Source organism: Phasianus colchicus, chromosome 33, assembly GCF_987193195.1.
Source record: "Phasianus colchicus chromosome 33, bPhaCol1.hap1.1, whole genome shotgun sequence".
NCBI classification, from domain to species: domain Eukaryota; kingdom Metazoa; phylum Chordata; class Aves; order Galliformes; family Phasianidae; genus Phasianus; species Phasianus colchicus.
In genome coordinates this window covers 1,400,823-1,414,474 of record NC_143468.1, presented here as the reverse complement: position 1 = coordinate 1,414,474, position 13,652 = coordinate 1,400,823, and the positions used below count along the sequence as shown (strand labels likewise).

Here is a 13,652-nt window from a genome sequence, read left to right as displayed (position 1 = left end):
CATCCTCAGCCCGCTGCTCCCCCCGTTCCCACCCGCAGCTCCGTGCCCCACACACACCTGCAGCGTCCGTACAAAACTTTACCTGCTGCCCCACGGCTCCGTTACAGAACAGCATGGAACGCACAGCAGCCCCCCCACCTCCACCCCTCGGAGTTACCAAACCACCCTACAGGGGAGCACCGAGCGCCCCGAGCGAGGGAGGCAGCTCCGGTTCCTTCCCAAGGAGCTGAGTGTCCAGTGAGCTCAGCCTCCATTGAGCTGAGCTGAGCCTCACTTGAGGCTTCTGTGGGGTTGAACTGACCCAGTCCGAGTCCCTCGCTGAGCTGAGCTGCCCTTGAGCTGAGCTGAGTGTCCCTCTGAGTCGAGGTGAGTCTTCACTGAGCTGAGCATCACATTGAGTCGAGTCTCCACTGAGCTGAGCCTCCATTGAGCTGAGCTGAGCCTCACGATGAGCCTTCTGTTGAATTAAGCTGTGCCCCATTGAATTGACCCAGTCCCTCACTGAGCTGCCTTTGAGCTGAGCTGAGTCTCCACTGAGCTGAGCCTCACGATGAGCTGAGCCTCACATTGAGCCTTCTGTTGAGTCGAGCTGAGTGCCTCACTGAACTGACCCAGTCCCAGTCCCTCATTGAGCTGAGCTGCCTTTGAGCTGAGCTAAGCGTCCCTCTGAATTGAAGTGAGTCTTCACTGAGCTGAGCATCACATTGAGTTGAGTCTCCACTGAGCTGAGCCTCCATTGAGCTGAGCTGAGCCTCACGACGAGCCTTGAGTCGAGCTGAGTGCCCCATTGAATTGACCCAGTCCCTCACTGAGCTGAGCTGCCTTTGAGCTGAGCTGAGTGTCCCTCTGAGTCGAGGTGAGTCTCCATTGAGCTGAGCTGAGCTGAGCCTCACGACGAGCATTCTGTTGAATTAAGCTGAGTGCCCCATTGAATTGACCCAGTCCCAGTCCTTCACTGAGCTGAGCTGCCTCTGAGCTGAGCTGAGCGTCCCTCTGAGACAAGGTGAGTCTTCATTCAGCTGAGCCTCCTCTTGAATTGAGCTGAGAACCCCACTGAGCTGAGCCTCCACCGAGTCCTGAGTCTCTCACTGAGCTGAGCTTCACGCTGAGCTCAGCTGAGTCTCCTATTGAGTGTTCCACTGAATCCAGCTGAGTCTCCCTCAAACTCATCTCACTCCTCCCCACCTCCATCTTCAGAGATGAGGCAGGAGGATGCAAAGGTAGCAAACAGCTCAGCACGTAGATACAGCTTCAGATTTCCAACCAAGACACCTGAATCTTTCTCCCTTTCACTTGACAGCACAAAAATGTGCAGAAAAGAATCCTCCAGGCAAACCACGTGAGCTGCTTTTCTCTCCAGCTCCATTTCGTTCCACATTCTGCTCCAGCTTTACACACCTGTGCCAACTAATGCTGATGAGGGAGGGAAAGGAGCGTGAGAAGCAGCGGAGGTTGCTTTTGGGTAAGTCCTGTGTGGGGTCAGGAGTTGGACTCAATGATCCTTGTGGGTCCCTTCCAACTCAGGATGCTGTGATTCTGAGGGATGGCAGCACACCTGCACACAGCAGCAGCTCTTCCATGGTGGTGGATAGGAGAAAAAGCCTAAGGGATCAACTTCCATTCAAAATCACAGCACACCAAAGTCCTGAAGAAAATCCCTCCCAGCCCTCTCCTACCACCACTCCACGTGTGCGTTCCAGACCCGCTCAGCTCCACGGGGCTGGGAGCACTGGGCTGGTTTCCTTCACATCCACTCACCAGTCCAAATCTCAAAGGAGCTGCTGCCTTCTGGTAAAACAGAGCCACGAAAAGCCCTCGTGCAGCTCTGAGGTCCCAAAGGTGAACTCTGCTCACTGCCACGTGAGAGCACAACATGGAGACGTCAGCAGAGCATCACCCGTGGGTGGTTTGCAGCTGTAAGGGTGAGGAAGGGGCTGAGAACCAACAGCTCTGGGGCTTTGAAAAGGCCAGTGGGAGCTTCTGGATCTCTGCTCTCATGTCCTGGTGCTGGAAGTGAGGGGGATTCACACACAATGAGAGGACTGTGGCTGTTCCTCATCCCGTCCCCTCCTACTTCAGGATGATGTGGTAGCTGTCATTGGTTTCAGCTGCAAAAAGAAGGGAAGTGGATGAGACACTGCTGGCACAGATCTGGCACAGAGGATGGGCAGAGCATCGCTTACGCACCTTTCATGGTGTCCAGAACAAAGCAGGATTCATCCTGGAAGTTCTGAATCATCTGAAAGAAGCCACAACATAGCTGAGTCCAGGGCTGCACCTGAACACGGGGCTACACTGCACAGACAGGGCTCGGAGCAGGAAGGGCACCCACATAATACTTATCCCTTCCTCCACTTCAGAACCACAAATCTGAACCAGCAAGCCAAGGGAAAGTGCTCCAACCCTGCAGCGTGGTCTGAAAGCAAAGCCCTTTCCCAGCAGCTCCCCTCCTGCTCCCAGCAAAGCACAGCAGGAACAGCTGTGCCCTTACAATTCCACCCCCCACTCCAGATCTATGTGAGTGCTGCCAGCATCCCCTGTGCTGTATGACATCCTCAGCTCCCACAGCTTCATCAATTAACTCTTTGGAAGCAGCAGCAAATGAGAGGAGCCCACCCTGAGGTCGTGCTTTGGAGGCTGGACATGAAGTGGTGTGAAAGGCAGAAAAAAGGAGCAGTGAGGGACTGTTACCTCGTCGCTGATCAGCACGTGTATCCCCGTCGGACCCTGCTTGTAAATCTGGCTGATCTGCTGTGAGGAGATGCTGAAGAGCTGAGCCAGCTTCTCTGTCAGCTCCACCGCCGTCAGCTCCTCCAGATAGATCGCGTGGTACACTGCAAGGACAAGGAGTGCTGCAGTGGTGTGCCAGGAGCCTGCAGAGCAGCCATGCTGAGCAGAGCAGCTCTGAAAGCAGTGTGCACTGGCTTGGGCTGGAAGGGACCTTAAAGGTCATAGAACTGTGGGATGGTTGGGATGGTAAGGTCCTGGAAGACCACAGAACTCTAGGATGTTTTGATTGGAAGGGACCTTGAAGATCATAAAGCCGTAAGGTGGTTGGGTTGGAAGGGTCCTTAAAGATCACAGAACTGTAGGATGGTTGGGCTGGAAAGGACCTCACAGCTCCACCCCCTGCCCTGGGCTTTCCCACCCCCCATCAGCTGCCCAGGGCCTCATCCACAGCCATAAGTCCCTCCACGGATGGAGCACCCACTGCTTCTCATCCAGCAAAACCCCCAAGAGCTCCTCCTTCCCTGCAGGGCTGCTCTCAGTTCTGCACTCCATCCCCACACCTGGGATTGGCCCAGACATTTGTGTAAACCCCCATGCAACACGCAGCTTCTCTCCTGCACTGCTTTTGCTCCATGGCTGTACAACACCCTGAGCTACAAAAGCACCAACGCCGCAGTAACGTGGCCACCAACGTCCTGAAATGCTCCATTTGCATTTAAGCAACTCTCGCCCCTAAAAGCTCCCATCCTGACCATCACTCTGTCCCATTCCTGGCATTTTTACATCAGGCCCTCCATTCCCCCAGCCCTGCAGTGGGAAGGACACACAATCTGCTTTTGCCTTCGCTCTGAGCACAGAGCGACACCTGGCTGCTGCACAAATGTAGGTCACCCATTGTCTGGGCAGCTCTGCATTCACACAGGAGCCACTGTTGGTCAGCTCAAAGCAAACAGCACGCCGTGGGTCAGGATCTGCAGCCACCCCTCTGGCCAACAAGGGGAAGATCTGCAGGGTGAGGAACGGGGCAGACAAAATGCTTGCTGCAGCTCTGTGCCCAAGAGAGTGTGCACAGCTCTTTGGTTTGCCTGGAGCCTGCGTGAGCTGCAGGAGAAAGCAGCCCAAAGGAGGCACAGCAGCTGGAAAGCAAAGCCACCGTGCTTCCAGCTGCTACGCACCCACAGCCCCGAGGTCCATCAGGTGATGGGTGCTGGGAGACCCAGACCTGAGCACCTGGGAGCAGTTCCACTGCTCCTGTGTGATTTCTGTTGGCTGAGCCCACTGCTGCTCCCCCTGCTCTCCTCCAGGCCCTTACCAAAGAAGGTGCTGGTGACTGCATCGCCGTCCTCGTGCTTCTGCTGCAGCTCCTGCAGCTGCTGGGACTCCTGGCACACGTAGATGGTCAGCCTGGGCCGCACCATCCTGCAGACAAAGCACAGGGGTTGGCTCCAGGGCCCCGAGACAGCACTCAGCATCCTCCCAAGGAACAGAGCAGGTGGAGGAATTCACCCAAAAGCAAAGGGGCAGAGGCTGATGCCACCCCCAGGGATGTGTCGGTGTCGGTCCCCACTGAGGGATGTGGGCTCCCTGCATCACTCCATGTGCCCTGCATGGATTCTCACTCCATGCACCCACACCCTGAGCCCACACCTCTGCGCAGTGCTGTCCCTCTGCCCTCCAACAGGAGGATTTGTTCTAACGCTCCTCACCCACATGGATTTCCCTTCTTCCCAGAGCAGCTTCCCCACAATCCCAGCTGCCAAACTGGAAGGTCCACACCACATCCTGCCCAATCCAGAGGCACATCTCGATCAAGCAGCCCCAAACCCACCGTCCTTTCAGTGCGTTGAAGAGCCTGATGCCATCTGCAGGGCCGCAGATCTGGATGACATCTTCCCTGGTCAGCTTCAGCAAGTCTGCACCTGCAGGAGTGACAGCACAGGAAGAGCCTGGAGCAACGCTCAGCCCCTGGGGCAGAGCCCACCTCCCTACAGCTCCCCCCACACCTCAGGAAATGAACCACGCAGCTCTCAGGCAGTTTTACCATGTTCCAAGTACAAATTTCCAACCATCTGTGCCAGGTAATGGGAGTGGGGGGAGGCAGAGGGATCTGATGGTACCTGAGAAGTTCCGGAACAGACGGGAGAATGTGGAGAAACGATTCCGGTGCAGCCACTGCTGGGCCTCCTGGGGAGTGCTGGTGGGCAGGAGGTTCTGTGGGGTGGGAGAATATGGTCACAGTCCCAGAGGGGACAGAGCACCGAGCGTGGCTTTGGCATTATAATCACCCTCACAGCGAGACCAGAGGGCACTGGGCTCAGTGGGCACAGAACAGCAGCTGTAGCTGGGGTGGGTTTGGGTTTCAAAGGCTCCACAGGGACAGGGAAAGGGGAAGGAAGCAACAGGGAAGACATGAGAGAAGAGAGCACGATCAGTACAGGCAGCCTGCTATCAAATAGAACCACAGGATGCTTGGGCTAGAGGGGACTTTAGGGCTCATCCAGCTCCTACCCCCCACCCTGGGCTGCTTTCACCCCCCAGCAGTCACCCAGCACCCCAACCACGGCCCTGAGCCCCTCCAGGGATGGGGCACCCTCACTTCCCCAGGCAGCAGCGCTGGGTCTCCCTGCCCTCTGTGCACAGTTCCCTTCCCACACCTCACCTCCACCCTCTTTGTGAATTTAAAACCGTTAGGAACGAAAAAGAAGAGTTCCTAAGGATGTTAAACCCCAGTAGCATCTTACCAAGCAAAGCGCCGAGCGCAGCACCCAAACCCCCACCACCCCCATGCACCCCCACTTCCGACACACACGCCATCCTTACCCCAAGCATAAGCTCTGAAGTGTGACTTACATCTGCGATCGGAGGGGGGGGCTCAGGCTGGTGGTTTGGAGACCCATTCCTGGATGGGGGCAGAGAGAGGCAGACAGAGCAGAGCCCACAGTCAGCTCCGCACCAGTGCCGCCCCAACACCACTGGGACGCGGGGTCACAGAATGGCAGTGTGTGCCCTGGTGGCCAAAATGGCCAATGTTGGCCAACAGGTTGACCACTGCAGTGCAATTCTGTGACCACGGTGAGTATGGATGCACTGATCCCTCATGTGGGGCAGGAACCCCCCTCCAGACTCACCCTTCTCCGATGGAGAAGCTGCTGTGGGAGCTGTTGAAGCCGGGGGACGGCGCGTTGTTGACGTAGGTGATCTCAGGCCATGGAGAGCACTGGAAAGGAAAAACCCAGAGGAGTGATGGAGCTCGGAACAGACCTGCACCCCACCCTGAGTAACAGCCATTTGCCACCTGTTTACTACAAAAAAGAATTAAGTAATGATTGTGAAGCCGTGCCAGCTCCACAAAGCCTCCCAACAAACACCAGCCCAGAGCAGGGCTCTCTGCTGCCAGCACTGGGCTGACGCAGCCCACAGAGCCCACATTCCCCAGGGAAGGATGAGGACTCCATCCCCAGCACTTCTAGAGGCTCAAAGTCCCACATTCCCATGAGCAAAGGCAGGGAATGACGGGGTTTTGTGCTGACAGCCTCGGCAGCTCATTGCTGCCACACGGGCACAGTGAAGCTGGCAGCAGAGGTGCCATCTCTCATGACAGCTCAGGTCTGGGAGGACGCAGCTCCTCAGCCCACTTGTTTTGTCCACCCTGCAGCTGTGGGCCCAGCCAGGCGTTGTGCTGCAGAGCTGCAGGGCCCACCTCAGTGAGGATGGTGGTCTCATAGGAGGGCTGGTACTTCTCCTTCTCGTGCGGGGTGCGCTTCTCCATCTTCTCACGGTCAGTCTTCTGCTTCCGATCGGCTCCTTTGGGCTGGGAAGGAGAAACACTCCTTAGAGGAGCAGTGCAGGATGGGGGTAACGGAGGGGTGGGCAGGCATGCAGGCATCTCCTCCTGCTCAGCCTCGTGCTGCTCACAAAGGGCTGGGGATGCCCCTGCATGGCACCAGCAGCAGTGGCTCCCCAGCACACCTCACCCTCCTGAACAAGGGGCCAAGTGGGTTTGGAGAAAGCCACAGCGCTGAGCTGGCACCGAGGGAACCAAGGGCTCTGCTGTCCTCCAGCCACACTGCAGCTCTGATAGCATCCGTGATGCCAGCAGTGCAATTCTGTGACCACAGCACCCCACGGAGCACAGCCCTGCTGCACCGAGCTCCAATTAAAGCATTTCCCACCTGGTTCCTTTACAACCAAGCAAGGCACAGAGCCACGTCTCATGGCCTTCCTCTTACACCCTCCCCTTTCTGCTTTCTCTTTTAACCCACAAGGTCACGCCGGCATAACCAACACGAGGACTGGCAGCATCCCCCCAGCAACCCCATGTTGCTTCCACTGTGGGCAAGGAAATCATGCTTCAACACCGTGGCTGCGCCTGTGGGCGCTGCAGCTTCAGTGCTGGGTTTTCCTGGGATAGAGCCAGAAGTGGAAAAATTCCATCCCCAGGACACATCCACAGAGTGACCACGGGGGTGACTGTGAGCCAGGTGTGCCCTGGTGGCCAAGATGGCCAATGTTGGCTAACAGGCTGATCAAGAATTGATCAGAGGTCAACCACAAGGGTGACTGTGAGCCAGCAGTGTGCCTCGGTGGGCAGGATGGCCAATGCTGGCCAACAGGTTGACCAGGAGTTGACCAACTATTGAACATAGGGTGACTGTGAGCCAGCAGTGTGCCCCAGTGGCCAAGGTAGCTAACAGTGGCCAACAGGTTGACCAAGAGTTGACCAACAGGTTGACCAGCTCCCAGAGGTCCCTTCCAGCCCCAGCAGCTCTGTGATTGTGTTTCTGTCAGTGTGGGAGCTCTCAGAGAGCAGCAGCATGACCCACGTGCTCCCCAGCACGTCATTCTAAAAGGACCCAGAGCTTGCAAGCTCAGCCACAGCCCTGCAGCTGCAACACTCAGCCAGGCCACAGTGGGACAAGACTGAGCTCCGCTTCACGTCCTATGGGGCAGGGACGTGGGCTGGTTACTGCATTACCTTGAACACCTTGATCTGGCAGCTGGCTGAGTGCAGGTGCTCTGTGTACTCCCCATTCTCATTCTCCTTGAAGGTGTCGATCTGCACCCGGAATGGCACTCCCTTCTCCCCGCCGTGCTTCCGCATGGTGAACTCGGTGCTGATGCAGTGCACCTGGGGAGGCAAGGAGAGCTGCTGTCAGTGCTCACACGGGACCATGTTGTGTAACAGCAGCACCAAGGAGCCAGGAGCACGCAGCAGAGCTGCAGCCCATTCCTTCCCATGAGTTTTGCAGCTCCGTGATGCTGCCACCAAGCCCTCGCGCACCGCAGATCACTTTGTTCCAGGCAGCACAAGAGATCTGCAAAAGGCCTAAATCACCAGGAGCACAAACAAAACGACCCACAGGTGGTCAGCTGAGCTGCTGATGCATGGCTGCCATCCTCCTGCATCGCCTGCAGCAGGAGGAGAGCTGCAGCTTAGTTCACATCATCTCCCCTTGAGGCGCACAGCGGCTGCTCGGAGCTCTGAGCCACAGAAGCTCCATCCTGTGCTCTTGGAAACTCCCAGCTGCTCTCCTGGGGCCCTGCATGAGGAGCTCCCATTCCCCGCAGTACCTGGATGAACACCGACGTCCTCTTTGAAGGATCCCATAGAAACTCCACGGTGTTGAGCTGAGTGGGATTGGCTCTTGGGTCAATGATGCCCACAGACATGGGGATATCTGCACAGAGACCAAGCTGTGATGTTTGTCAGGAGAAGCAAAAGATTCCCAGGGGACACAGGCCTGCACATCAGTGACAGAACTGCCCCTCAGAGCCCAGGGATGCTCCAATCTCCCTGAAGGACCTCACCTATGTCCAGGATCCTGTCCCCAGGCCGGTTCCAGCGCCAGCCCTCCAGCTGCTGGTGCTCCGTGTACTGCAGCCGTCGGTCGTGGAAAACCACCCGGAAAATGCTCTGAGGAAAGGGGGGGACAGGAAGTCAGGAGCCCCCCAGGTAAACCCCCAACCTGCGTCCAGGGGGTGAGAACAGGAGCAGAGGGACATGAAGGGGGGGAGTGTCAGAAAAGCAGCAAAGGAAGTGCCATAGATGCACTGTGCTCACCTTCACCAGCTTCCCATTGATCTCAGGCAGCTCCCCAATTTTCCTATTGTCCAGCATGCGGATCTCATAGGACTGCCCTGCAGGGAAGAAGAGAGGTCACACAGGGAGGAACATCCCCTGCTGCTCCTCTCCAGCACTCAAACCCTTCTGCTGTCACAGGACGTGTTGCTATCGAGCTTCAGCACCGTGCACCACTGCTGTGCAGCACTTGCTGCAAAGCAACAGATGTAGCTGGGATCTGCAACAGCCCCACTGCCAAGCAGCAGCCAGGAGCTACAAGACCCCCACTGCATAGCTGGAGAATTGCAACAGCTCCACTGCAAAGCTGCAGCTGGGAGCTGCAAAGTGAGACTGCAAAACCGCAGCTGGGAGCTGCTTTCCTTTACCCACAGGACAAATGCATGGATGTTAGGGCAGCGTTAGCAGACAGTTCCCACCTTGGTTGAGGTAGGTGAGTGTTTCGTCGTGCAGCTTCACAGCAGGCGACGTGGCTGCACACAGCACGTACTGAAAGGGCAGAATTTTGTTCTCGTTCTCTGGAGGCAAGCTGGACTCCTCCTGCTTGAAGATGGGCAGCGCCAGGACGTCGCTGCAAGAGAGGTGGCACACAGGGTCACTTCAGCTCTGCTGCAGACGCACGGAGCTGCTGGGTGCAAGCAGGAGCACTGCTGAGCACAGACATGCGGTGCATTGGGTTGGAATGGCTGCAGACCCGACGTGCAGCAGCTGCCTCCAGCTGCAATGATGGCCTCAGAGCCCCTCTGCAGCCAGCACAGCTCCAGCCTCGGCATGCTGCGTGAGTTCACTAGATCCTCATAGGTTCAGCTGGGTTTCCTTCCTTTAGTTGAACATTAAAAACTTCTCAGAGGGAAAACTGGGCTGCTTTGGGTAGAGCGCAGCTCCCACCCCGACAGCGCTTTAGTCTCCAGCAATCACAAACCCACTCCTGATCCAAAGCTGTGTGAGCAATGCTCACGATGGCTGCACAAACCTGGGGATGGGAGGAGCTGCTGGCAGCCCTCCCCATATTGCACAGCCTCCATCCTCCCCCTGAACCCCACTGCCTTCCTCCCATCCCCTTCCACACAGGTGAGGGCAATAGAAACGTCCTCCTCACTCCGATCCCAGCCCTCAGCCTGTCCCATCCAGGAGGGGCTCCAGGCCCCCACAAGCTCTGCACCCTCCATGGGGCTCTCCCAGCACTTCCCAGTCTGTCCTGACCTGGGGAGCCCAGCACTGGGCCCTGTGCTCTGGATGAGGCCTCCCCAGTGCAGAACAGAGGGGGATGCACCTCCCTGCCCTGTTGGCAGCACTCTGTGCAGTGCCCCACAGGGCCATCGGGGGGCACTGCTGGCTTCTGGTCACCCTCTGTCAAGCTTTGGTCAAGTCTTAGTCAACCTGTTGGCTACCAGTAGTCACCTTGGCCACCCTGTTGACTCACAGTCACCCTATGGCTAACTGTTGGTCAACTCTTGGTCTACCTGTTGGCCACCAGTAGCCATCTTGGCCACCAGGGCATACTGATAGCTTGCTGTCACCCTGTACTCAACTGTTGGTCAAGTCTTGGTCAATCTATTGGCCACCGTTGGCCATTTCAGCCTCCAGGGCACACTGCTGGCTCATGGTCTCGCTGTGGTCAACCACTGGTCAACTCTTGCTCAACCTGTTGGTCACCACCGGCCACCAGGGCATACTGTTGGCTCACAGTCACCCAGTGCTCAACCACTGGTCAACCTATTGGCCACCAGTAGCCATTTTGGCCACCAGGGCATGCTGCTGGCTCACTGTCACCCTGTGCTCAACTGTTGGTCAACCTGATGATCACCATTGGCCATCTTGACCACCAGGGCATGCTGCTGGCTCACGGCCACCCTGTTGGCCAACTGGGACACCACTGGCCTTCCTGGCCACAAGAGCACACTGCTGGCTTATGGTCAACCTCTTGTCAACTGCTGGCCAACCAGAACACCACTCCTGGCCACCAGGGCACTCTGTCAGCTCATGGTCACCCTACAGCCACCAGGACAGACCCCAAGGTCCCCCTCTGCAGACCTCCATTGCAGGAGCTCCGACCCTGACCTGCACTGACAGACACAGCTGCTCCTCTCTGGGTGCAGGACACGTAATGAACCTCACCAGGTTTGCTCCACTGTCGCTTTGCCCTCCAAATGCTGCTACCTGGAGCCCCAGCATACGTTGCACACACCCTCAGCTCAGCACAGGGAATGGTGCCAGCAGGGCACAATCAAAAAGTTAAAGATTTAGAGGGGTAGGATGTTTAAAAAGCAGCAAGGGCTTAAGGAGCAGCAGTTCTTTAAGACAGGGGGATGCCAGGGCACCTCCACAGGAAGCAAAATGGCAGCCATCTTCCAAAGGTGAGGCCATAACACAAGTGGTGGTGCTGGATGAATTTAATATTAAATTTTAGTAACATCTCATGATATTTTATCAATTATTATTAAAACAAGCCTCTTCCTTGTTGCAGGGCACTGGGTGATGCTCAGCACGTGCAGAGTTGGGACAGCCCAACTGAGATCATAGAACCATGGGACAGTTGGGTTGGAAGGGTCCTGAAAGATCACGGAACCATGGGATGGTTGGGTTGGAAGGGTCCTGAAAGCTGACAGAACCATGGGATGGTTGGGTTGGAAGGGTCCTGAAAGCTGACAGAACCATGGGATGGTTGGGTTGGAAGGGTCCTGAAAGCTGACAGAACCATGGGATGGTTGGGTTGGAAGGGTCCTGAAAGATCACAGAACCATGGGATGGTTGGGTTGGAAGGGTCCTGAAAGATCACAGAACCATGGGATGGTTGGGTTGGAAGGGTCCTGAAAGGTCATGGAACCATGGGATGGCTGGGTTGGAAGGGTCCTGAAAGATCACAGAACCATGGGATGGTTGGGTTGGAAGGGTCCTGAAAGGTCATGGAACCATGGGATGGCTGGGTTGGAAGGGTCCTGAAAGATCACAGAACCATGGGATGGCTGGGTAGGAAGGGTCCTGAATGATCACAGAACCACGGGATGGTTGGGTTGAAAGGGTCCTGAAAGATCATAGAACCATGGGGTGGTTCGGTTGGAAGGGCCCTCAAAGATCATGGAACCATGGGATGGTTGGGTAGGAAGGGTCCTGAAAGACCATAGAACCATGGGATGGTTGGGTTGGAAGGGCCTCACAGCCCCCTCAGCCCCACCCCCTGCCCTGGGCTGCTCCCACCCTCCCAGCAGCCACCCATGGCCATAAGAACCTCCAGGGATGGGGCACCCACACTTCTCCAGGCAGCAGTGTCAGAACTCACCACCCTCAGAGTACAGAACTCCCTGCCCACACCTCACCCCAACTCTCCCGTGCCGTAGGGCCGCCCCCAGCCACAGCCAACCCCAACCCCTCCTACCTCATGCTGTAGGCTCCCGCTCCCAGCTCCTGCCCGATGCCCGACAGGCTGGCATCAAAGTCCTGCACCAGCCCCGACTCGATCACCTCGTCTGCCAGCGGCAGCTTCAGCGCCCAGGCCATGCTCCCCCCGCAGGGCCCGGGGCCACGTTCCCAGCACGGGAGGGCCAGGCGGGGTCCCCTGGTGCGTCACCCCCTGCAGGGAGTGCAGCCTGGGGCTCCTCGAGGGGCTCTGCAGCTCCGCTCCCTTCCCTCCTTATGGGGACCTCCCCTTGGGGGCCCAACGTGGAGGACCCTCCTCCCCCCCCCCTCAAAGCTTTCAGTCCTCTCCCAAAGGGCTGCACCCACAGACACCCCAAATGGCCTCAGCCCCCTCGCAGGCCCCACAGCCCTTCTCCCCTAATGCCTGCACCCTGCAGAGAACCTCCCAGGCCCTACAGGCACTGCTGAGCCCCCAGGGAGCCCCCCTCAAAGACGCTATAGGCGCTGCCTGAAGGGCTGTACCCTCTGGGTAAACCCCCCCCAAAGGGCCGCACAGCTGGGCACCCCCAGGCCCTACAGACACCCCATTGAGGGGCTGCACGCTGCAGGCACCCCAAGGCCCTACAGGCACCCCTAAAAGCCCTCCTAAGGCCCTACAGGTCCTCACAGGCCCTATAGGCACTCTCAGGCCCTCCTAAGGGCCCATAAATACCCCCAAGCCCTCCTGAGGCCTTATAGGGTCCTCCTAAGGCCCTATAGACAACTCCAGGCCCTATAGGCACCCCTAAGGCCCTACAGATGCCCCCAGGCCCTCCTGAGGCCCTACAGGTCCTCCCAGGCCCTATAGACACCCTCAGTGCCTCCTAAGGCCCTATAAACACCCCTAGGCCCTCCTGAGGCCTTATAGGCATCCCAGGCCCTACAGGCACCCCCAGGCCCTATAGGAATTCCCCAGGCCCCCCTAAGGCCTTACAGCCGCCCCCAGGCCCTACGGGCGCCCCCAGCCCCGCTGCTCCCGACCCCCTCCTGAGGCTGCACGCTCCCCAGCCCCCTTACGGCTTTGCGGGAGCCCCCAGCCCCGCCCCGAGCCCCGCCCCGCCCCGCAAAGGGCTCCGGGCCGCGGCCCCCGCAAAATGGAGGCGGTGGCGCCTGGAGCCCCCGCGCAGCCCCAACGGGAAGCACGCCCCGCCTCTTTCCGTCGCGATCAGCCAATAGGAACCCGGCGCGGTAGAATGACGCAAGTAGGACGCAGCCAATGGTGGAGCCCGAGCGCGGCTCTGAGCATTGGGATTGGTTGATGGGGGAAGTGGGCGGGGCGCGATGAGCGGCGTGGTGCGCTCGGGTCCCACCGCCCGGAGAGGTTCGCGGCCGCGCGGGGATTGAGAGACCGCGGGTTCGAGGCCCGGGTCGGGATCGTGAGTGCGCTGAGTTGCGCGGTCTCAGCCGGAGTTGGGCTGGCTCGCGGCGGCGAGCAGAGCCGTGCCCT

The 13,652-nt window shown here is 58.0% G+C and overlaps 1 protein-coding gene across 2 annotated transcripts; it reads right to left on the bottom strand.

Annotated features, from left to right (window-relative positions):
- Positions 1–60: 60 nt before the first annotated feature.
- TFCP2 (transcription factor CP2) lies at positions 61–13,296 on the bottom strand. 2 transcript variants are annotated; one of them, XM_031603265.2, is made up of 15 exons: positions 12,186–13,296; positions 9,229–9,380; positions 8,792–8,868; positions 8,539–8,644; positions 8,302–8,408; positions 7,706–7,858; positions 6,431–6,541; positions 5,859–5,947; positions 5,551–5,629; positions 4,848–4,941; positions 4,559–4,649; positions 4,043–4,149; positions 2,692–2,834; positions 2,188–2,239; positions 61–2,108 (listed from the first exon to the last, which is right to left on the bottom strand). In XM_031603265.2, exons 1-15 carry the CDS (start codon positions 12,305–12,307, stop codon positions 2,071–2,073), a joined length of 1,521 nt encoding a protein of 506 aa, XP_031459125.1. In that variant the 5' UTR covers positions 12,308–13,296; the 3' UTR covers positions 61–2,070. The 2 variants fall into 2 exon arrangements, with proteins under 2 accessions (XP_031459125.1, XP_031459126.1); XM_031603266.2 differs by having other exon boundaries at positions 5,581–5,629; positions 12,186–13,295.
- Positions 13,297–13,652: the final 356 nt, after the last annotated feature.